The 23,983-nt window shown below is 51.7% G+C and overlaps 1 protein-coding gene across 1 annotated transcript in view; it reads left to right on the top strand.

The window, feature by feature from the left end:
- The first annotated feature begins 334 nt into the window (after window positions 1-334).
- The window catches only part of TBX4 (T-box transcription factor 4), a 35,764-nt gene continuing 12,115 nt past the window's right edge, over window positions 335-23,983 (top strand). Inside the window, exons 1-5 of the mRNA XM_069033413.1 lie at window positions 335-346; window positions 5,334-5,492; window positions 6,326-6,420; window positions 18,106-18,225; window positions 19,841-19,988. Of these exons, the coding sequence (XP_068889514.1) occupies window positions 335-346; window positions 5,334-5,492; window positions 6,326-6,420; window positions 18,106-18,225; window positions 19,841-19,988 (534 nt within the window). The remainder of the gene's footprint in view (window positions 347-5,333; window positions 5,493-6,325; window positions 6,421-18,105; window positions 18,226-19,840; window positions 19,989-23,983) is intronic.

Here is a 23,983-nt window from a genome sequence, read left to right as displayed (position 1 = left end):
ATTTACTTAACAGTTTAAAACAAAGCCTTAGAGCCCACAAACGTGCCCAGGTCAGGGAAATACATGTGGATAATTGGGCTGAACGATTTAGGAGCAGAGAATCACTTGCATTTCAAACCGTGCATATTTCAAATACCCCCTTAGTGCATCTATTTTAGGCAGATGCTTAAGATTAAAGGGCTGCACGTCAGCCAGTATCTTACCCACGCTTCCTTGTCATCATTTCTTTGCGATTAAATTTTGTGTTTTCCTTTCAGCCTAGAAGTGTTTGGTACCAGTCTCTTGGCAAAAGCGCCTGAGGAATGGAAGGGTAAAGAAATATGACCCAGCTGCTATGCACAATGAGGTTTGTAAGTCCTTGTATGGTATAAATAAGCATATTACACAGTTATTAGAAATTTGGCACTGTCGCTGTTTAGAAGCAAGTCTCTGATGCTGTGTAATTCCTCCCGAGTCCGTGCATATCTCAGTATTAGCCTTCCATTCTTCCAGTCTTTTTACTGGCCAAATTCGGCAACTTTTTCTCAGTACTCATCCATTCAAACCCTTCTCAGCAGTGTAAACCGGTGAGTTTCCTCTCAAGTCAGTAAATCTACGCCAACCCATGCGGCCGAGGCTCGGTCCTGACTTTCCCCCTGCCGCCCTTCGCCTCGCACGGGGCTCTGAGCCGCCGCCGTCGGGGCTGCCCGGCTGCGCGGTTCTGTCGGGCGCGGGCTCGGGGCTCGCTTCTCCCCTCGTCTCCGTCGTGGTTGGCAGCTTTTCCTGGTGGGAAGAGAAGCAGGTTTTCTTTGGGGGAAGAGGAGCCGCTGAAAGGTTGCGGCGGCTGGAAGAGTGCTGGAGCATCCCGCGGAACGGATCCCACTCGGGTTTCCCCGGCCCGCGGACTAAGTGTAACTTTGGAGAAAAACGACAGTAAACTTTTATTAATCGCCGGTGTTTAGGGCCAAGGCATGAGCGAGCTCGGTGACAGTGATGAGTGGTTTGGAGCGGTGGTCCCTGAAAGCGGGGCTTATCCTCCCACTGCTCCCTTGGCTCGGCGTTGATGAGCCGTGAATAGGAGCCACCCTGCCGTCGGGGATCCGGCCGTTTATCTGCCGGGTGATGACAGTCGGGCTGGTTTCGCCTCGCCGTCAATTGCCGGAGCCTTCGGGAAGCGCACGGAGCTGCCGCAGCCGGGGACTCCGTCCGACGAGGACGTTTCGCCCCTCGGTGTCGGCCCCGTCCCCCTGGCCGGGGGATGAGGAAATCTGTGCCCTCCCGGAGGAACCGGCCCCGGAGCCCGCTACGGGCAGGTGCTCTCCGGGCTCAGGGCACGGTGAACCGAGCGCGGCTGGACTCAACCGGGGCCGCACGGCGGGGAATGGGCCCGACCCCACCGCTCCAGCATCCCCGTACGCACCGACGGGGAAGTCTGAGACTGGAAGGAGGCCTGAAAGTTTTTGGATTTGCTTTAGTTAAATCCTCCCCACCTGGGATTGCCCCCTCCGCCTTTTTTTTTTTCTTTTTTTTTTTTCTTTCTTTTTTTTTTTTTTTTTTTTTTTTTTTGTTCAAGGGGGAAAAGACTGCATTTAACGTCGGGAAGATCAGGCAGCGGCCGGTATTTCCCCTGTCCTTGCCGCGGTTGCGGGAGGAAGGGCTGAAGGGAGACTCACCCAGACAAAGCCGAGCCCCCGGTACCGGGTCACAGTCGCACCAAAATTCACCTTGCCCTGGAGCCCGGCCCTCGGCAGCCGCCCCGGTCCCGCAGCCCGCGGGGAGAGCCCGGCCCACAGGTGGGAACCGGCGGCGGGACGGAGCGGTCCAAGCGAGGGGCGGGCGCGGTGCTCGGCTGCGCGCACCCTCCGCGGCGGCGGGGTCGGGGCTCGGGCCCGTAGCTCAGAGGCAGCTGCGAGCGCGGAACCAGCGGGGAACCAGCGGGGAACCGAGCGGGGCGGGTCAGCGGCGGGAGCAGCGCTCCCGGGAGCTCCCGGCTGCGCCGGGCCTCTCGCCGCCTCTCGCCGGGACGGCTCCTCACCCTTAGGCCCTTCTCAGCCCCTGCTCGGTCTGTGCGGGGGCAGGACGCTCGCGGGTCCCGTCTCGCCCCGGCCCCGTCGGGGCCCGCCGCGGCCCGGTCTCACCTGCCCCGTCCCGCTGGCTCCTGCGGAAACCGCTCGCCGCTCCCAAGCTCGCATCCCCCGGCCCGCCCGGCTCCTCTTTTTTTTTTTTTTTTTTTTTCCTTTCCTTCTTTCTTTTCTCTCTCTCTCTCTCTTTTTTTTTTTTTTTTTTTTTTTGGTAGGAGTGGGGAAAAGGTTCATTACGAGGTTGACCCCACTTTACTTTTTATTCTGCTCCTGTTCCCAATTTCGGCACCACGTGACGGTGGGAGTGAGTTTGGGTTTAAATTCACTTTCAAGAAAACCCCGATAAGACCCCTGCCCCGCGCAGCCCCGCCGGCCCATGGCGGGGTCCCTGTGAGCCCGGCGCTGCGGGAGCGAGCGGCGCCTCGGCGCCCGCCCGGGACCCCCGGCTCGGGTAAGGGCTCCTGCCCGCGGGCGCGGAGAGGGGCGGAGGGGATGCGCACGGGCTCGGAGGACGCTGTGCAGAGCAGAGCCTGGCGCTGCTGTCGCGATATAGTCGCGGGATACAGCAGTGGAGCTGTCGCGACAGGCGTATGTACAGGGGGTAGCGCCGGGGCCTGGGCGCGGTTCGGATGTGAGGGTCAGCTTAGTACAGGGGGGACAGCTCTGCGGGGGTATGAGTGTGTGTGGCTTGGTAATCGCGACAGCCGAGCTGAAGTGGCCCTTTCAGTCGCGACAGCACGCGGGGACTCTCCCGAGTGGGTTCTTCTCCTGATTTGGGGGTTTAGTGTGGCGGTGGGAGCTCCGAGCGGGCGGTGCCCGTGCCGTAGGGTGAGGGAGCTCCAGCTGGGTGGTGTGAGGGGCCGCGCGCGCCTCTCCCCTTGCCGCCCTCACTTCGGGGCGGCCCTGACAGCCTGGCCTCGCCGTCGCTCTGTTGTGGCCGCCCAGCTCCTGCCTGCCTTGTCGCAAGCCTCGGGGCTGTCTGTCGCCACACGGGGAAGAGGGGGAGTCCTGTCCTCGTCCCCGGGATCGCAGGGAGACCCGCAACCGAAGGCAGGCCGTAGACCGGCGGACACGGATGGTTCGGCTGCAGTGCAGGGTCAGGGAACCCGAAGGGGTTTTAGGCCCCTCCTGAGGCGGGACCCCTGCCCAGGCCTGATCCCGGCAGTTTCTCATCACCTCTCCCGGGCTACCCCGGCTCCCGCCGCAGGGTCCCGCCGAGCCAGGTGCCCTTCCAAGCGCGGCCTATGCCCCCCGCTGCAGCCCCGGCCGGGCCCGAGTCCCCGGCTGGCAGTGGAGAGCGCCAGGACCGTCGGGGCTGTGTGGGGGCGGTGGTGCCGAGGATGTCCCCTCTCCCCGGGCTCCCCCCGGAGCAGCGAGCGGCTCCGCTCGCCGCCAGGCCCGGCGCAGCGCTGAGGCAGGCCGGGGAAGGCCGCGGCCGGCTCCGGTGCGCGGGGGCCGGGCGGCCGCTGCCCCCGCCGGTGCCCCCCGGTGCGGACCGTCGGGCGGGCGCGGGGCCGGGCCGGGCCGGGCCGGGCGGAGCGGGACAGAGTCGGTGTAAGGGGATGTGATTGACAGCGGCAACGTCAGCAACAGAAGGGGAAGGGAAAAGGGAGGGGGGGGAGACAAAGAGGGAGGGAGTCGAAAGGCCCCAAACTGGATCTTTATGGAACATTTTCCGCCGAGATCAAGGGAAAGTGAATCCGCGCAGCGGGGGATGCCCCGCACGCCGCTGCCATCGGGGGCCGCGGAGCCGCTCCCGGCCTGAGCGCCCCGCGGATGCCCTTCATGCCGCAGCCGCCCCCAGGCCAAGCCCGGAGCCCCCCTCTGCGCCTCCTGCCCCTCGGCCGGCCGTGTGAGTTCCCGGGGTGCGGGGGGAAGGACGGGAAGGAGCGGGGGTCCAAGGGTGCGGGGCTCCCTGCAGCCCGCCGAGCCCGGCCTGTGTCGGGACACTGCCGCCAGCCTGCTCCGCTGCTCCCCGCCAGCCAACCTGCTCCGTACCGGGAGCACCGGGGTCCCAGTCCGGGGCTGGAGCTTTGCCCTCGGGCTTCGCCGAGGATACCTCCCACCTGTGCCCTCCCGGTCACCCAGCTCCGCGGTGCGGTTGGACGCTGGGAAACATCGGCGCTTCGGCCGGGCTGGGGCCACCCAGTCCCGACACCCCGAGCCGGGCAGAGGGACCTGCGGAGCTCTCGGGGCACCGGGCCCTGTACCGTGCTCCCCGCTCAGTGCTCCCGGCCCCGGGGACTGCGGCTGGTCACTGGGGTATGTGTGTCCACTCGCACACAGCCGGGCTGGTTGTCTGGCTCCTAGGTGGGAGCTCTCACTGGAATTCTGGTGGGACTGGAGCTGGGAGTCTCAGTCCTGCTCACACCGGAGCTGTGCTGGAGCTGGAAATTGGGGTCGTAGCCCGCTCTCCCTGGAGCTCTGCTGGAGCTGGAGTTCGGGGTCCCAGCCCTGCTCTCCCCCTGCATTTAACATCGGGACCACCACTGTCCTGAACAGCGGCTCGGCCTTGGCGGCTCGGGGCTGGGACTGGGGCTGTGGGCCGGGGACAGGAGCGCTCCCTCAGGCACCGCAGGTCCATGGCCAGCGCTGGTTTTGGCCCCTGGGATCGGCCACAGCCTCCTCGGAGCTGCTCCCCCTCCATGCTGCTGCTGCCTGTCCGTCTGTCTGTCCGTCCACCCGTCAAGCGGGGCGGGCAGCCGCGTCCCTCCGCGCTGTAAAAGTCGGCGTTGATGCGCGGCAGCCCCGGCGGAGCTGTCAGGCCTTATCTTTATTGGCTTTTCCCAGTCTCCGTCCAAGTTTAAGAGGGGCCCTTTTATCTCGGAGCCCAGCACTCCCCCTGTTTACACCGTCCGTCTCCGCCGCAGTGCTTCATCGTGGAGCCCCCGCAGCCCCGACGGGACAGGGCACAGAGACCGACCGGGCCAGGCTGCCCTCCCCAACGGGTACCCGAGGGGAGAGGAGGAGGGCAGAGGAGAGAAGAGTTGGGGCTGGGGGGCTGCAGCCACATCAGACATGAGCTGCCCTGGCCTCAAGTGGGAGCGCAGCCACGCGTGGGCGGCTCCCCCGCAGGGGCCAGCGGGCCCGGCCTGGCTCTGCTGGGCAAGCGGCTTCCCCCGGTGTTGCCGAGTGCCGCCACCCGAGGAAAGACCACGGGCCGGGTCGGGAGGGCCTGACCTCGCAGGTGGCTGTGTCCCGTGCTGGGCGAGGGGCAGGGGTTGGACATGGCCCCTGGTGCCGCGAGCTAACGTTGCACTTCTCTCCCCCAAGGAAATGCTCCAGGAGAAAAGCCTGTCTGAAACCGAGGAAGGGTTTCCAACAGCCCCCGCGCCCGGCCATGCGGACACCTCCGCCGGCTCCCCCGTCCTCGGCGTAGCCGGGGGGAGCACCACGCCGCTCAGCAGCCCGCAGCTCCCCGACCCTGAGCAGGTACGGACCACCCAGCCCCGCGTCCTGCCCTGCCCGCCAGCTGCGCCCTCACCCCCGCCACCAGCCCGGCCTGTAACCACGCATCTCCCCTGGCGACGACACGGGGAGGGATTGCGAGGAAAGCGCATTTTTGTTCACTTTTTTTTTGCTTTGATATTTTGTTGTTATAATTTTGTTTTATTTTCCCTGTCCACAGCAGGCCACCCCGTGCCTGCTGTTGGTGTGCAGGTCGGTAAAGGGCGAGCACCGAGAGCCGCAGCCGGGTCCGACGGGTGGCGGAGCTGCCGCCGCTCCTCCCGGGGATGCGGCTCGGCGGGGGATTCACTGGGGTTTTTTCCATCTCTAAATGAAACACGACTTCTGTGACTTCGCCCCGCGCACGGCCATGCCTCTGCGATGTTCCCAGCATCCCGTGGAACGCACAAAGTGCGGCCCTGGACACAGAGCCGTTGTCCCTGTGGGTGTCCTCATGGCTGCTCTTGGCCCTGGTTTTTGGGAGTCTTAGGGCGAGTCTACCCCAACAGACTTTTTTTCCCCTAGGAAAAAAAAAAGAAAAAAAAAAAAATTTCCATTTAGCTGCAGTGTCCTGCCTGGTTGTGAAAGTCTGCAATTAAAACCGGCCTCCGTTTGTTTCTCTTACTTTTGGCAAAGGGCAGTGGAATTTTTGAGACTCCATCCTCCTCCCGCACAGGCTGGTGGCTTTGCCTGGAGCCTCGGCTGCAGCGTGGGCCCTGGGTGTCCCCAACCTCAGCCCTTCCACGGCCCTTCCCAGCCCTTCTCCCAGGTTTTCTCCATCGTTTCTTGCTGTTCTCATTATCTTTATTTTTTTACAGACCATAGAAAATATCAAAGTCTATCTCCATGAGAAGGAGCTATGGAAGAAATTTCATGAAGCTGGCACAGAAATGATAATAACCAAAGCAGGCAGGTTAGTAAAAATTCCCTGCAAACATGTATTGCTTCTGATCGCTATGAAATGTCCTGACTGGGTTTTGAATTGCCAAGACTGGGTTTTGCAGAGCTGCCACAGTCAGTGGCATTTAAAAAATGTTATTGTGATTGCAGATTTTGGTAAGATCATTTTTTCAGTGTAAACTGTACATGTGTTTGAGTGTGGCAATTGGACTATAGATGCAAGAAAATGTTGTGGAGTCGTTTGGAACATTTAGTCCCGATTCTCTGCGGTAATTTTTTTTTAAATGATTTTTTAATTAGGATATTAGCATAATTGTGGCTTTATTTTTTTCCCCCACAAAGCAAACCCCTTTCCCTGTTTTGTGTCGTGTATCAAGACCTGTGCTGGGATATTTTACACCAGAGTTTTAGCAGTACGAAGGTTCTTTTAATCTCAAAACTGAAAGAGAAATGAGTGTCACTTCGGGGTAAAAAAAAATCTTTTTCCTTGGAAACAAACTATTATTTTTACCGAATTAGAGCCCCTTCAGTGTGCACACCCAGGGAGGGAGACCAGAGTCTCACAGAGGCTTCAGTTCCCCAAAGGACTCAGCCCTGCATCTGCTCAGGGCTCCTTTCCTGCCTGGGCTGCTCTGGTGGGAGATAGCAGAATTAATGTCAGAAAATTAAGCATCAGAATTAAACCTCAGACCATCACTGGCTCGGGAATCAGATAATTCCCAAGAAAATTAGCCAGGTGTCACCGTGGGCACCAAAGTATCTGTCCTTGGCTTCTGCGGCAGCGGGCTCGCCTCGCTGCTGCTGGGAAAGAAAAACGGAGGTGTTAAAATTTAATTCCAGCACAGCTGAGAAGTTCTGCCATGCCCTGCGATTGCTTGTTTCACACCGTGCTAGCGAGCTGTGCAGGCAGACTCAAACAGTGGGGAGAAAACAGAGAAAAAAACCCCACAAATAATTTCTATGCATTCTTTATTTCTCTGTTGTCTCTGGTCCTTCGTGCAGGGCAGCCAGGAGTGCTCATGGAGTGTGTGTGTGTGACTTTCCTCCCCTGTTTGTTACTCACACTGTGAGACCCAGAACCCAGCCCTCAGCACTGGATTTTTGGGATTGATGAGCGTTCTCCCTCTGCTTTCCTCTGTCCCGGCAGTGCTGCTCTATGCAGCAGCTGGTCGGTGTAGGGAAGTTGTACTCCAATAAGCAAGATATTCCCGTTAGTCCCCCTGGAGAGGGTGTGTATGTCCTGGGAATCTTCCATTTATTTGCTGTGTGGCTGTTTATGAAGTGATGGTGCAGGTAACTCTGTCCTTATCACACCCTATTTTGGTGTATAAAATCTCAGGGCTTGTTCTGCAGCGTCTGCTGATGGGAAGAGCCGGATTCATTTGGATAGGTCTGCTCCATAAGTCAGCTCAGATGAGGGGATCAAGACCTCAGATATTTCACCCTTAATTTATAGTATCTGAGTGTGTCTGTGAGGGGAACGTGTAATATCTTTACCAAATTCTAGACCTTAAGCATCCCAAACGTGCATGTTATCTCTTTGTAAGTCTTAACGTGGGTTGTTTAAACAACTCCATATGTATAGGGCTCAGTCCCACATTCCTTGTCCGGTGGAGCTGGCACCTTTCAGGAGGATGGGATGGGGAGTAGACCACAAGATGTACAAAACTTCGTGGTTTTTAAGTTACCCGAGCCAAATTCTCCAATCGCGAAAATCAGTGCAGCGCCATGGAGCTAAGAGAATTTTAAATTTCTTTTTATGAACAGTTTTGAATTTTAAAAAAAAAGAAAGAAATGGCTGAAATGCTGATGAATAACACGAAACAAAAGGACCTTTTTTTTTCACTGGGTTGGGCTGCACATGGTGTCAAAATACAGGGCGAGGGCTTTCTTTTATCGGTGTTTTTAGCAGGTTTTTAGCAGCGAGGCACAGCCCCGGAGCCTCCGCAGCGGGACCGCAGCCCCCGCGCCGCCGGTGCCAGGACCCGGCTCGGTCTCCCAGCTCGGGCTGGGCTCTGAGGCACCATCGACAGCAAAAATACACAAAATAATTAGCATGAGAACGGCCGAAACATCGAACAGCTTAAATCCCGTGGCGGCTCGAGTCTCGGTCCATAGCGATGCCGCGCGTGGCCGTGCTGAGGGCAGGGCAGCCCACGAGCTGGAATCTGCTGGTAATCCCCATGCAAAGGACAAAATGAAAATTATTACTTCATGCAGATTTTATTTTACCCAAGCTATTTAAACAGAGAGTCGCAATAATAAACCTCCTCTTGACCCAATTAAAAAAACCCGTGGCTAATGGAGATTTGTGTGCGCTTGCATTTAGCATTGGGAGGGTGTGGAAAGAGGGAAAGCAGCTAATTGCAGGCACTAATTAGGACTCTAATCCCCCTCCCAGCAGGCACAGAGATGCCCCTGAATGCCGTTAGTTGAAATCATTTAAACGTAGGTCTGTCTGACCTCAAGGGGCACAAACGAAAAGAAATGGAAGCCTGATTTTTAAATTTCAAACAACAACAAAAAAAGAGTGACTTTAATGACAAGTTCACTCAATGGAGAGGAAATGTAAAGCGCAGCGGAAGCGTTAATTCCATGGCAATGGTGTAAAATAGCTTTTTTGTATAAACAAGGCAAATATTGATAACTTAGTTGGGGGGAAAGGGGGAGTCATTTGTTTCATTCTTTGTAGAGCTCCACAGAACGAGCCAACTATAAATTATCGAGAATTTAGGGCTGAGAATTACTTTAGGGGATTATTACTGCCTCTTAGGACTGATCTGTAGGAGATACTAGGAGAACACAGCAAGCTCAGCATTGAAATAGAAATCATGTTGTTGCCAAGAAAGTTTGATTTATAAAGTGGAAACATCTTTAAAATGCACTCGCTATCTTTTTAATGTCCAACTGCTTCATTGTGGGAGGGGGAAAAAAAAGAGATTATTTTATATTAAAAGGATCATCAAAAGATAAAAAGTTTATGTTAGCAAAGTTTCCTGAACTTTGGAGAAAAGCGCTCAGATCCCTCAGAGCACCCGTGGCAGCGCCCGCAGGATGGGCGCCGGCTCCATCCCTCAGAGCCTTCCTCTCCTTCCTCCTCTTTGAGGTTTGCTCTAATTACGGATTTCTCCTCCAGAGGATTATCTGGTGATGGTTTTAAAAGGCTGAATGGATGCGGTGCAGAGATTGCCGCGTCCCCGGCGCTGCCTGCAGCGCTGGGTACCCGCGGGCTGCCCGCACCGGAGGGGAACGGGAGGAAAAGCGGCAGCCACGGGTGATCCCTTCAGGCGCTGCCCCGCTGGCGAGGGCCGTTTTGCAGGGCAGGTTTTTCGGGAAGCAGAGGGAATCCCGTTGTTCGGGGGGCTGGGAGCAGCCCCTCTCCGTGGAACCCCGGTGGGGCGGCTGCTCCTGGTCCACGCTCCAGCATCCCGGTTCCCATCCCTGCTCTCACCCAGCTGGGGCACTTTCCAGGGATGGGGGAATGAGTCCAGCACCCACAGCGAGCTGTGCATGCCTGGTTTTGGAAATAATTGTTCACAAACCCTCCCGTGTATATATATGCACGTATACATATGTGTGTGTTAAAACAAACAAAAACCCCTCCAAAACCAAACCAACCAAAAAAATCCCTCCCCGCCGAAAAAATATTTAACCAAAAAATACCCTAAAAACCACCACCACTGAAAAGTTCCAGTCGACGAGGTCCTGTTAAATCAAATTAATCAAATCAATCTAGATGCTAATAAAGGGCACAGGGTGTATTAGAGGATGCAGATGCAGCTGCACATCTGGATTCCTCCCCTCTGGCCGCCCTGCTGTGGGGGCATCGCTCTGTCCTAGCAGGGTGCACACCTTTCCTGTGGGATTTTAGGAATTCCATAGTTGTGAAATTGTACAAGGGGTGGGGAAAGCAGAAAGCAAATGAGGGACTTCATTATAAATCTGGCTTTCCAATTTCATTCTCTTGCTTTTATGTGCTATTATTTAACTGAACAATTGTGAATTTTTTTGTAGCTCATGGCAAACCAATCTTTGTGAAATCTCATCTTTCAGACTTTATTTCTGCTGGAAGTTAATCTTTCCTTCCACAGTGTTCCTGGCTCAGGATTTCTTCTTTCTGTTAGATTATTTATTTAGCTGTTCCCTAGGTTTTTTGCCATGGTGCCAGTCTTTGCAGCATTGCAATTTCTATCCAGGTATTGTCAAGGACAAACAAATTGATAAAGTTTTTGTCTAAGCAGTAAAAAATGCCAGTTCACGGGATGCCTGGTCACTTTTTTGTGAGCAGTTCCTGAAGAGAAAATAACATGCCATTTCTCTGTGGTAGCAGAACCATCCCTGAGATGTAACAGGAGGCTTGAGATACTGAATTTGAGTTTTGGCTGGAGTCCAGGATGTGCACAGGTACAAAGACAGCTTTGGTCTCTATGGTAGAAGGTTTTAAGAAGTGTATGTAGGAAAAAGCTGCAGAGGAAAAAAATAGAATCAATAAAGCAGCTTGCATGTGTGGAAAAGATGCAAATCCTCTTTAGATGTTCATGTTTCATTTTAAAAGTGGCTTATTTCAGTTGAAAAAAAATCTGTTCCTAATCAACTTTAGTAAACCAAAATAAAACTAGTTTTTGGGACATCAAGGTCTGAAGAAATATAAATGCTTTGGCTAAGCTGGTGCAGCTTTCCTGTGTGAATAATCCTTTAAAAGTTAAATTTTCCATGGCTCTGTGGGGCATATGGATGCCCAGTTCTCATTACAATTAAAGGGAAATATTTGTCCAGAATCTTTTGAGGCAGTTACAAGAATTTCTGCTGAAGGTTTTTGATCCAAAAGCAAACCTTAATATCCAAGATCAACGAAGGAATGTGAGCCGTCAATTTAAAACATAGAAATAAAATAGATATTTGAGGAATGTTTGATCTGCTTGCTCCTAAATTTGGGGTCCTGGAATTATCCTGTTCAGGCAAACTCCTGCTTTTAAACAAAAAGCAGGAGCAAACTCCAATGGCTCTTGGCTGTGCTGCTAAAGTTGTCGACAGCTTTGGCAAGGGAGACAGAGCTTGTGCACGCCGAGCAGGGCAGGGATGGGAATTTAGTTCCTAATACACTTCTCTCTTCAAGCAGAGCAATCCCTGCTTTTTAAAGACATGGGATGTTCATGGTTAAGGGTGTTCCCAAAGCTTTCCCTGCTTGTCCTTACACTGGAGCTGTGGCAGGGTGAGGGGAGGCTTTGGTCAAGCCCAGACCAGCTGGGGAAGGTCCCATCCATTGCTGGGGCTCTGCTGCTGCATCAAAGGCTCCTGGACACTGAGGCTGTGGATCCACCAGTGCCGAGGCTGCCTCGGCTCCTCCGAAGCCCACGTGGAGCAGGAGGGGCTGCACTGCCGAGGGAGCTGGGCTGGAGAGGGAGCAAACCTGCCCTGAAGTGCTGTTGGTGGCCATGCTCCTGCCCAGGTTCTCTCTGAGGCACCTTTGTGCTGTGCTGCTGGTGCTGCTGGCACCACCTCTCCCATCCTCCAGCACGTTGGGACCTTCTCTGCTCAACTTCAGCTGCAGCAAAATGAAAGCCCAGAGAAGCAGCCCGTGGCCAGGAGCCTGCCTGTGCCTCAAGTCACCATGGGGCAAAGAGAGGAAATGTTTCTAGACCATGAAAGCAGCCATCCAGCTAACCAAGTTCTCAAGTATGTGAGAAACAATGTTTTATTTAAAAATTAGATGTGCTAGCCAGAAGGAAAAAATACAACCTCGCCATTCCAAAATATAAAAATCCCTTAACTGTCTGACCTTCTCATCACTAGGTCATGGTCCTGCCACCAGATAAATCTCTCCTATCTGCCCATAGACTGAGAGTTCAATGTTGCTTGTGTTAGTGACAGTGAATTTGGGGCTGAAAAATGAACTACTGATGAGAACTCCTGTTGAACCTGTATTGTTTGTTATTCTGAGGCAAGGATCTGGCATGGGCTAATCCAGCACTTCAAAGTTAACTGCTCTTACTTTGTATACAGAGCGTCATAACGGAGTGGCGTGGGTGATAAGAGAAATAAGGGACTGAGGGTTAGGATACACTGGGAAAATGGGACCCTGTTGAAAAACTCTTTGATCTCTCTAAAGTATTTTCTGAAAGCAAGAATCTATCAAAAAGGAAATGCCATTTAAAAGGCTAAAAGAAACAGCTGACATCCCCAAATTTGTTTCAATCTGCCCTGGAGAATATTATTTTTAAAGATGCGTTAAGTCAGTGGAAGAAATACTTGTCAAAAGAAGGGCAATTAGAAAAAAATGAAGAAAGGTTATCAGAATGGAGACATAGTTCTTGAAGCCTCCAGACACCATTCTTTTCCCTTCTAACAATGAAGACAAGGAGAAGCATCCTCAAGCAGCCATGGCCAATTCTCAAGAAGAATTTGGGGCCACATTAGTCATTTTCAGGGATGCAGGTGTGTCATCTGCCTTGGTGTTCTGAAATCATCTCTGGTGGCATCTCAGCATGCCCGGCAGGTTCTGAGGAGGTGGTTGCTCAGCCATGACATGGCTTGTTAGCCAAGATGCTGAGTGAGCAGTACTTTTCTGATCCTTCTGCAACCTGGTCTGCCACAGGCAGCACCTTCCCAGGCAGCACCACACAGGAGCTTCCAAAAGTCAGTCACTGCTTTACTTGACCACCCCAAAAGCAAGGACTGTAAAATCTCTGTCTGTCTTTGGAAATCTTTGTCTTATTGTCTTAAAAAATAGAACTTCAGCTAGTAAGTGCTTGGGGATGTTTTTACCCCCTTGAAAGGACAGAAAGAAGCACGCTGTAGTATCTGAAGGACCATCCACATTCAGGGATGTGCAATGAGCACCAGTCCCCATAAATCCATGGGCCTCAGAGAGCACTGACAGCCTTGTCCATGGTGAGGACATGGCTTGAGTTGCTCAGGTGTTTTGTTTCCATGCAGTTTCCTCTATGGAAATACTGTTTGAATTCCCTACTTACCCTGTGCGGGTCAGAGACATCCCTTCCCAACTAATGCATCCATAGGGACATCAGGAATGGTGTTGGCATCTAATGAAGGCCAGATCAAATCCTGGTGAGCAGGAGGCCAGTGAGGGTTTGTCACTGATGTGCAGTGTGGCACAGCACAGCCATGGCTCAGATGAGTATTTGAGCTCCTCAGTCAGCTCTGATCCTCTCCACTTTTCTGATTTGCTATCCACTGCCCAAAAAATAAGATTTTATTGCACATGGGAGCTTTGCAGCCACCCATCTCTCCAGGATCAACCAGACCTGCTCATATGGGGATTAAAATACATGTGAGATGCCCACAAAGAGGCCAAGCCTGAAAGGCTGGGAACTGCTGCCCCAAAGGAGGCAGCAGCTTTCCTCTTATCGCTCACTTCCAAATCCAACCAGCCAATTACACATCAATTAAACTTTGTTTGAACGTAATAGAAGCTTTGGCTCCATGTCAGCAACTGCTCCATGGTTAAGGGGATTGGATAGTAATAGTATAAATAAATAAACAAGAGATGCTTATTCTAACAGTTCATTTTAAAACAATTTGTGAATATCATGTAGAGATAAAATGTGCCTAGCATAAACTTAGCTAAGCAGTGACTGCTTCATTATCAGAACAAATAATTCACTAGCACATCATCTTTGAAGCTTGGGAGGCCTGTGGAATTGTGCTGCTTGTTTATTTTCCTGGCTTTTACTGTTTTTGCTACGTTTCATCTGCAGGGAAGGGTTTAGCTGGGGCTGTGGCAGTGTGGTGCCAAGCTCTGGTGATGCCAACCCTGCTCTCACTGCCCACAGTCCCCAGAGCCAGGCTCAGCCCCTCTGCCCTCCCCAGGGCATGACTGGGTGCCAGACTGTGAGATTTTAATGCCATGTGGGGTGTTCTGCTCACACAGGAGGCACCGTAGCCTTTCCCCATGATCTCTTTCTTTGAGGGTGTCTTTCTCTTGTGAGCATAAAAACTGATGTAAGGTTTGACCTGTGAAGGGCAGAGAGCTGCAGTGCAGGGAGTAGGACAGGAACATGCCTGTCCGAGCCACTGAACCCAGCAGAGAGCTTTGAGGGGCACACAAGGCCCTCAGGTCGGGGTCTGGATGGTCCCTTCTGCTCTGGCTGGAGCTGGAGGGAGGGAGAAATGGGTTTGAATGTGCCTATAATTGGGGTCCTACCAATTTGGTGTTTCACAGAAGAGGCTGCTGGGTCTGGTGCTTGGCTGCTGGTGCTGCATCCCTTGTGTGTCACACGGGTGTTCCGAGGGCTCGTGGCTGGTCCCTGGGTGGGCAGGGGAGCTGTGGGGCTGGTGGTGGCTGCTGGGCCCTGCTCCCTGAGTGGCCCTGCTGCCTCGGCCTAAGGTGTGCTGCTGGGTTGGACACACACCTGGTGTGTGTTTTTTTGTGTTTTTTCAAAAAAAGCAGTATAAATTGGAAGGAAATTGGTCCAGTGCTGGATGTCCCCACCCCGGGGATGGTGTTGTCATTGGCACATTCAGGGCATTTGCTCCAGCCTATGGACCCTGTGTCCAAACAGGTTTTGGGTCTGAACAAAAGATGATGAAGCCAGGAATTGCTGCAGTTAATATCCTGAGTGGCTCAGACTTCACCGGAGAGTTGGGTTTTGCTGTGCTGCACTTGTGCTCAACACTGAACCTCACTGAGCTGCCCCATTTGCCCAGGCAGGGCTGCAGCTCCCCTTGGCACAGGAGGTGCTCTGAGGAGCAGATGCCACCTGCTTGCAGATGCTCCTCAGGAAGCCCCAAATTCCCATTTTTTTGTCCCCAGTTTCTGTGCAGCAAAGCTCTCCCCCAGTTTGGAGTCATGCAGGAAGGAGGCTGGATAAAACAGGGATCTGCCTGGGTCTTGCTTCAGACCTCCCACCAAAGCCAGGCTGAGCTTTCCCAGAGCTTGGCAAGACGTTGGCAAGTTTTATTGCAGCACTGGGTGATTCTTGTGCTTCTGCTGGTCCCTGAGCAATGGATGATGAAGCAACCTATTGTCCAGGAGCTGGCCGGAGCGGAGCATCCTCCGCGGAGCCGCCCATCCGCCCTGGAGCTCCTGCCGGCACAGAGCTGCCAGAGGGGCTGCTCATGCAAAGCTACTGCTGAGCTGCAGCTTCTCGTGGCTGTGAGTAGCTCCATTGACCTGTAGTAAATTTGGGGAAGCAGGCAGGTTTTTGGCCCCTTCCCAGGGCTGACAGGGAGCTCTATAGAGCCACTGTAGGCACGGCCTCGCTCCCGGGCAGGGCTGGTGCAGCCCAGTGCCTCCACTGTGGTTTTCTGCTCCCTTCTTTCAAATGGGACATTTAATAGGGGCCAGGACATGATATTAGGTGCTGTCTCTTGCTTTTTTTTTTCTTTTTAATTCAGTCTCTATGACTGCATTTCCTTGGCCCCAGCTCTCGGGTTTGTCATGCCTTCCCACCAGAAATGCACAACCCATGTTTGTATCATATTGCAAAGAGATATTTACTAAACGAGTCTCTGCCAAGGGGTTGAGAAATATGTTTTCATTAAGAAAATTAAACTGACAAGTCCCTGGACAGCACATTAGTCGCATATTTTTTATTTAAGGCCAAAATGCAGCAGCTAATAATAATGATGAAATGTCCATGCACAGCCAAATTACTAAAATCTACCCTGTGTTTTCCTGGAAAAGAATGTGGAGAGTTGGCAAACTTGGTTGTAGCTGGGTCTGTGGACTGCTGAGTACAATGCTACCACTGCGAGATAGTGAGTGGTTTGCAAGTTAAGCAACACCTTCAATCAGATGTGAGTCCCCATTTGTTATCCTTAAAGAATTTCAGCTGTATATATTATAGTAGTACTTCGGCTCTTTGTATTTATTTTAGAGGGCTATACTAAAGAACATTATAAACTCAGGCATGTCCATGCTATATGAACTCCATATGCTGAAGCTTAATTTTAAATGCCATTAAAAAAGCACTTAACATTTACAATATATCAGTTCAGCTACTTTAGCAGCTTGGATGTTCTACAGTAAATGAAATGATTGAGGAAAAAAGAAATTCAGAAGCTCAATGTTATAAAAATCCCCAGTGCAGGTATGACAAACTGTCAAATTGTGTCTATCTCATTTCTGGTTTTTAATAATTTTCTCCTCTTTTTTTTTTCTTTTTTTGTTTCATTTTTAAATGCCATTTTAAGACCTAATTTAAAAAAAAAAATCTTGGCATTCAGATTGGATTCCTTATACAATTTTTTTCAATGTGTGAATTGGGCTGTGTATTCACAAATTGAAATGTCCTACTGTATTTACCCAGGTGCTTACCTGTAGGAGGACAAGGTTAAGAGGAGTGCAGAGTTTATGAATGAAAATCAAAGAGGGACATTGGTAAACCACCCCTTTTTAGTCCAGGCTAATTACATGGTAAACATCTGGAATTTATGCAGGGCGGTTAAAAGAGTCAATTGAAACGATTTTGAACAGGGCCCATTTTGTTGCAGCGACAAAATGCTGCTGCAGACCTGGACCAGCTCAGGAAAAGAGGGATAAAGTGGGGGACAAAGTGGCCTCGATGTCTGATGGAGAAATGGCATCAGGATTTGGGCCCATCTTAATTCACGTAATTAGAACGAGCCCAGGATGAGGCAGTTCTCATCCTCCATCCCCTTGTGCCGACGGGAACGAGGACTTTGTGTCCTGGCCGGTGGCTGCAAAGCTGTGGTGAGCCAGTTTGCTCTATTGACTTGGGTGTTTTTACTGGATGAGGAGGAGGTGGGGAAGATGGAGCCAAGAAAACAGTTACTCTGAGGATGTGAAGTGCCTAATCCTGCAAATCCTGGCTGCTGACACAGTCTCAAGGGATTGGGAAGCCCATGGCAGTGTCAGTATCCCTTTGGGCCATCTCCTTTGGATTGCAAGACCGGACTGTGATGGAATCCGCTGTTTTCTCAGCCACAGCTTCATAAAAAGATATTATTTAATATCACAAAGACCCTTTAGGTCTGTAACACATGTAAATGTTCTGTAGTGATGCCCTGGTTTATGTGGCTCTCTGGTTTGGTGTTGGTTGCTGAAGCCAGTGGGATGGGCACATTTGGTGGGAAGTTCTGCCATGCTCGTGACTCCAGCAAGCTTTAATGGGTGTGCTGTGCATTTGGGAAATCCAGGAGGGCCAGAGGAGCCTGTCTGCACCACCACAGGGTTTAACCCTTTGTCTCCCGCAGGCTTCGTTGATCCTCAGTTCTCAGTTTGTTGGAGGGAACACAGGAGTAGTGGGGGACCTGGTTGATATTGGGATCGTGTGAATGACAAAGCATGTGCTCATTTTCCTCTGAATTGTAGTCAGACTTTCCAAACACTTCCACAGCAGCAAGAAATCTGCAATTTTTTATATGCTGCCATAAGCCAGGTAGAGCTTCCTGTAGAAGTGAGGGCTCCTTGTCCAAGCCTTCCACAAACAGGGGTGTGTTGATACCCACATATCTCTCTCTGCACCCTCCTTTTCCTGGCACTGCCCCATAGCCCCCCTTCACTATACCCTCGTCAAAATTTGTGCCCTCTTTTGCACTCTCGAAAGAGAGAGTTTAATTCAGGGGACATAAAAGCAGCAATATTTTGTAGCTCATTTGTCCTCATGTGAATTCACCTGATGGTGGATCTGTTTTCTGGGCTGCTGCTCCACGTTTCCATCAGTTCCAGTGCTTCCGTCACTCACTAACGTGGTACCCCTCTGCTTTTCCTAAGGAGGATGTTTCCCAGTTACAAGGTCAAAGTGACTGGAATGAACCCCAAGACCAAGTACATTTTGTTGATCGACATCGTCCCGGCCGACGACCACCGGTACAAATTCTGTGACAATAAATGGTAAGAGAACACTTCTTTTTGCCTTCTTTTCCATAGGAAAATTGCAATTGGATCAACCATCTGTCATGCAAACTCAGAAACCAGCATAAACACCTTCCCACGGGAGGGACGCCAACATCCCGGAGCTCTTTTTGGTGGAGCAATGATGGACACAAGAGCCAGGGCTGGAAGTTTAAAGCAGACAAATAGAAAATGAAATATTATTAACAGGCTGGGTGATTAACTGCTGGAAAAAAGTGCTGCTGGGGGTGGTGAGTTGTCCATCCCCAAAGTGCTCTAGGCTGGGGAGTTTCCTTGGAGGAGATGCTTTAGGACAAGCACAGGTTATCCTACACGTGCAGTGTAGGAGGGTAAAACCACAGCCTGCCTTGTACCAGAGGCTGGACAGGATGATCATTTTGGCCCTCAAAATTAGGTCTCTATGTGACTCAAGAAAAGTTTTAAATTCCTTTCTTCTATAGTAATATTTTGCTTTTAGGAGAGCAGCTATAAAGCGAAATGTGGGGTGGTTTAGTCAGAGCCCTGATTGTCTTCTAACCCTAACCCTTTCCCTTCCTTTCCCAGTGAAGTTACTTACCCGAGAGGCAGCTGGGATTTTTGCTTTCTGACAAAGGAAACGTGTTGTTTTCTCTTTTGATTCCCTCCCCCCCCACAAATGCCCGGCAGCCTCCCTCACTGCCACTATTTGCTGTGGTTTCCCCAAACCCTTCCACCAGCTGCTGCCTGGTGAAAAGCAATGGAAAATTTCACAGGGAACGAGCCCGGTGACATCCCAGAAAGCAGTAATAATTTACTTGCACATTAGGGCTGCTCCAGTTTAAAAAAAAAATCCCTTTTCCATGTGCTTTTGTCCTGGAATGCCACTGGGGAAGAGGAGTGGACTGAGGGTCTCTGTGCCACAGTGACCACTTCATGTGTTTCAGACATTGAACCCGAGATGATGGATAGTTGTTAACTCTGTTTAATTTAGTTTTTGCCAGCCCTAGAGCTGTTTCTCCGTTTCCTTTTATTGCTGTGGAAAGTTTCTGTTGTTTTTGGTAATATTACTTTTATTGGGGTTTTATAAGAGGAGAACAATGTGGAGTAATGAGGGCGTTGCCATTAAATGATGTCTCATGGCTGGGCCTTGTGTCCATGAGAGCTGGTGGTGGTGTGGGGCAAGAGGAACTGCAAAAGGGTACTGGGGGCAGCCCCAGCGTGGGAAGCAGCCCCTTCCCACTGGGAAAGGCTGTGAAGGGTGCAGCCACACCAGTTCCCCTCTTGCCCACAGGTACTTTCTCCTGGGGAGCTGTTCAGGGCCATCTCCCTTTGCAGAAAGTTCTTTGAAGGCTTCCAAAAACCCAGACAAGATCTCCTCCTTGACCAGTGCCAATGTGGAGACACTTTTCCAAAGAAATTCCATGTGGGAGCAGGGATGGAGTTACTCTGCCAGCCTGTGATGCTGAAACAAGGATCCCAAAAACCCCATGGGCAGCAGGAGCCTCCCCCAGTCCCTGTGTCCCAGTGCATCCCCCTAGGGCTGGCGGGAGGGTCACTGGGATGCATCCAAGGACAAAAAGCTCTCCTGTGCCCGGGCTGTGCCGAGGTGATGCCATCTGTCCCTCTGTGTTTGCAGGATGGTGGCCGGGAAGGCCGAGCCGGCCATGCCGGGCCGGCTGTACGTGCACCCCGACTCCCCGGCCACGGGAGCCCACTGGATGCGGCAGCTGGTGTCCTTCCAGAAGCTAAAACTCACCAACAACCACCTGGATCCCTTTGGACACGTAAGAGAGACACTCTGCAAGGGGTTTGGGCCCGCAATGCCAAGTTTGTGTCTGGGCCGCGGGGCGGGATGTCACAGTTCATTTAATCATAAGGAACAACAGCGTTTTGTGCTGTGGGAGGTGTTTAATGCAAAGGGAAGGGTCCATGTGCTTCCCCTGCTCTTGGAAACACAGCCAGGACTGGCTCAGTTGTGTCCTGCTGGATGCTACCGACATTTTCTTTTGTGCCCAGGAACTTTCCAGGCAGTGCTGTGGGATTTTGAGCCCGGCACGTGGTACATGCAGCTCACAGAAACAGGTTGCATAAACTCCTGATTTTCCAAGCTGGCTTTGGCAGCCCTATAAAAGATGAAGTATTTTATTTGGAAAATCTTGATTCATGTGTATTGGGAATGCAGAGGTGGGGAGCACACAGTTATCTTCCCCAGTGCATTTAATAACTCAGACCAAGGACCCTTCCAGCCTGCCAGGAGAGTGAGTGCTCAGATACTGCATATAAAAACACAGACCTGTCTGGTTTGCACAATTTGAGCTGAAAGTCACATAAAAATAAACCGTCCTTGGTGAGAGGAAGGGAAGAGAGAGTTTAAAATTCTTCTAGGTTTAGAGCCATCAGCTCCTCTTTGTACCACAGGTAAGAGAATCTAATTTATATCATCAAAATGTGATTTTTTAACCTGATGGTGTTTTAAGCAGCAGCAGTTTGGGAGGCAAGGGAGGCTGTGAGAAGGGTGCAGAGTGGGAAGGGGTGTATCTGTCTTGCTTAAAGTGACTGTGCATTGAGCCTCTAAAGAGCAGCTTTTCACTTGGAGTCCACATCCTGATGCCTCCCAAAGCTGTCCAGAAAGTGCAATTCTGACACAGCTAAATCAGCTGGAACTTTAGAGGGTTGACTCCAGAGGCAGGATGACCCCACCAGCTTAAAACACGGCTAAAAATCCAGAATTTTTGCCAGTGTTTGTAATTTTTTGTGGATTTTGAGCTTCCAAAAGCCGTGCGTTGGTGCCGCGCGTCGCCGGTGCCGCGGCCGAGCCGGGCTCTGGCAGGGACCCGGTGATAACCCAGCCCCGCGCTGGGCCCTGACCCCCTCCCCAACCTACTGACCCCACTGAAACATGTGTGAACTTCAAAGGCTCCCCGGCACCGTTTAATGCTGCTGTTATTAATCACAGCCCATCTCTGCTCCCCCTGAAGGGGGGAAGCACCACGGAAATGAAATGAAACAACTGCATCAGGGCTTGCACAGTAAAAGTGTCACAGAGCCACTCCTGCCACCGTTTCGGTGCCACAGCCATCCCGACCCCCTGGCTTTGCACGTGGCACTTTTTGCTCTCTGTTTTTCTCTTGGTTAACTCTGCAGCTTAATATACGACTGTTTATGCTGTAAAATGTAAACCATAAAACATACAGGATGTGCGATGTGGCTGTAAAACAAACAGGATGTGCCGTGTTGGTTTTGCAACTTTAAACGTTTGCTTTTCCTGACTTTGTCATTTTTTAACTGAGATTTTAATGCTGCATTTTAACAGGGGAGATTTTAAACACCCCCCCCTTCCCAATGAACAGCCTGCTTGTCTTCCCACAAGATTTCCCTAGTGAGACAGTAGGGACTCTAGTTGAAGTTTTGGGGTGATATCCACCATGCCATGGCTCCGGATGAGTCCTGCTCAGTGCCCTTGAGCCATGCCAGCCTTGTACCACTGCCCAGCACCTTTCCTCTCACATTAATGGGAAAATGCCTGAAATAATCTATTTTAAGTGCCTGGTTTGCTGCTCAGTTCAGGAACTGACAACCTGCCTGGCTAAGTGGGATTGAACCTATTCTCAGAGAGCTCCTCATTAGGCTTCTAAATTAATAATCTGCTTTAGAGACATGGTGCTGCACTTTTTGTGGTGCATGTGGGGGAGAGCTGGACTCTGCACCAGGAGAGGGGGAATGCTCCCATCAGCTCACACTGAGAGCTGTTGTGCTGTTGCAGGGGTGGCCGATGTCCCGGGGCCGGGCAGGGCCTGTCCCACGAAGGCATTACGTTAGGAATAATAACAGCTTCTCATTTCTAGGAATTTGTTCCCAGCAACTGCAAACACTTTCTTAAAGCTCCCTAAGAAAAACAAGTCAGAAAAGCCACAGGGTTTGTTTGCCTTCCCGTGGGCCAGCGGAGCCTGCCTGCCTTTCCTTTTGTCTTTGATTTCCTCCAAACCTCAAAACCACGTGGAGTGAGGATTTCTGCAGCCGTGGCTGGGGCAGTTTTGGGTGTGTGGGCGGCTGCCCAGCCACTTGGCCACTGCAGTGTCCCCATCCCTGTATGGGGTGCAGCTCCTCTGAGCCAGCTCCCAGGATCTCACCTGAAAGACAGGCAGCAGAAATTTCACATTATTCCATTGATAAATGAATCCATGCCCTGACTCTGTGCACTGCAATAGCTGCTTAGTACCAAGGACAAGCAGCCCCATGGAGTTTATAAGAAGTGGAGGCACATTTGAGGCTTAAAATAAGTAAGATAAACATCTTAACTAATAAACTGTGGAGTTGAAGCCTTTGCTGCAATCCATGGAATTAGACTGGAGATTATTTACCGTGCTGGGGATGTGGGAAAGCCTCACTCTCTGACACCCAGCCCTTCCTCTCCAGCCTCACAAACCTCACTCCTGCTGCTTCCCCTGGCCTGTTACCTGTTGTGGTAAATTATTAGTTACAGTCAGAGGCATGGGAGGCATTTGTCAATGCAGGCAGGTAAAACTGAGCAGGTTTTATATCAGAACAAATTCAGAGCTCTGTAATCTGCCTCAAACCCCTGTGGCTGAGCAGGTTTTGTGGCAGGTAAGCCTGTGCCCAGCTCACACACCGCAGCCTGAAAACGTGGGCTGTATATTTTGCTCCGGGGGGATTTTTCATCCATGAAAGGCTTCTTTCACAGCAGGCTTAACAACTGAGGAACGTTCATGTTGAGAATGGATTAAGAAATCAGCAGCCACTGTAATGTTTAGCTACAGTGAGGTCTATCTGATCCCAAAGAAAGCACTGTAAGCCACCTATGCTTAGAGTGAAATCTGAATTTATGTATTTTCAAAGCATTACATGCAGAGATAATCAGCCTGATAGAGCTTCTGATTTATGTGGGGCTGGTGAGTGATTATGAGCATGAGGGATGCTGGCAGGGCTGGTGCTTTGCTCTCTGATGCCACAGGAGTAACAGGGCATTTGCAGAGGTGAAAATTATCTTGTAAGTGCCAGCAAGGGTGGCACATCCCTTACCCATTCCCAGTGGATGCTGCCTGGGAAATGCCTAGCAGGTGAAAAACAGGAATTTCTCCATCACTCCAGGTTTTTTTGTGCTAATCTCAGCTGTAGAGGATGCACAAAAATCCCATCTCTGCTGGAAAGGGGAACATAACACCTGTACTTCTTTAGAAAGTCGATTCAGGGCAATATGGGAAAATAGCAAGTGTGTCTCTCCACAGTGATAAATCCTCAGGAATGGAATTCCACTTTATTCAGAGGTTTAAAGTACATAAACAGAGGGTGGAAGGTGCCCGTGAGATCATCCTTATGGAGCTGTGGGGCAGCTCCCAGCCCCGGCGGGTGACGGATGCACAGGGGGGTGTGAAGGGCCATGGGGGGGTGGCTGAGGGGCTGCAGCTCAGGGCTGCAGTGAGGTTGTAGGGAGGACATGGGGAGGCCTTTTGGGCATTGGCTGGAGGACTGACCACAACTGGTGGCTCCAGACATGTGCTGGCAGCTCAGGAGCCCGGGGTCCTTCTCCTGAGGATCTGAGGAATGGGGTTTTTAGTACCCAGAGGAGTTAATGATGAGCTGGATGGCAGCTGGGAGAGAACATTCCAGCCTTACTCCCAGGCCTCTCTTGCCTGGTTTTAGGCAGGCTGTGAGCGCTCAGAGTCACGTAAGGGCAGCGCTCACTGGCTGGAAAATGGGAGAGGAGCAAGAGCATCCCAGGAGGGGTTTGTGCTGTTGTTGTGCTGTTGTTGTCAGTGAC

Source organism: Aphelocoma coerulescens, chromosome 19, assembly GCF_041296385.1.
Source record: "Aphelocoma coerulescens isolate FSJ_1873_10779 chromosome 19, UR_Acoe_1.0, whole genome shotgun sequence".
Classification (NCBI taxonomy): Eukaryota; Metazoa; Chordata; class Aves; order Passeriformes; family Corvidae; genus Aphelocoma; species Aphelocoma coerulescens.
The sequence above is the reverse complement of the archived record's forward strand: the minus strand, read 5'-3'. Positions and strand labels throughout refer to the sequence as shown.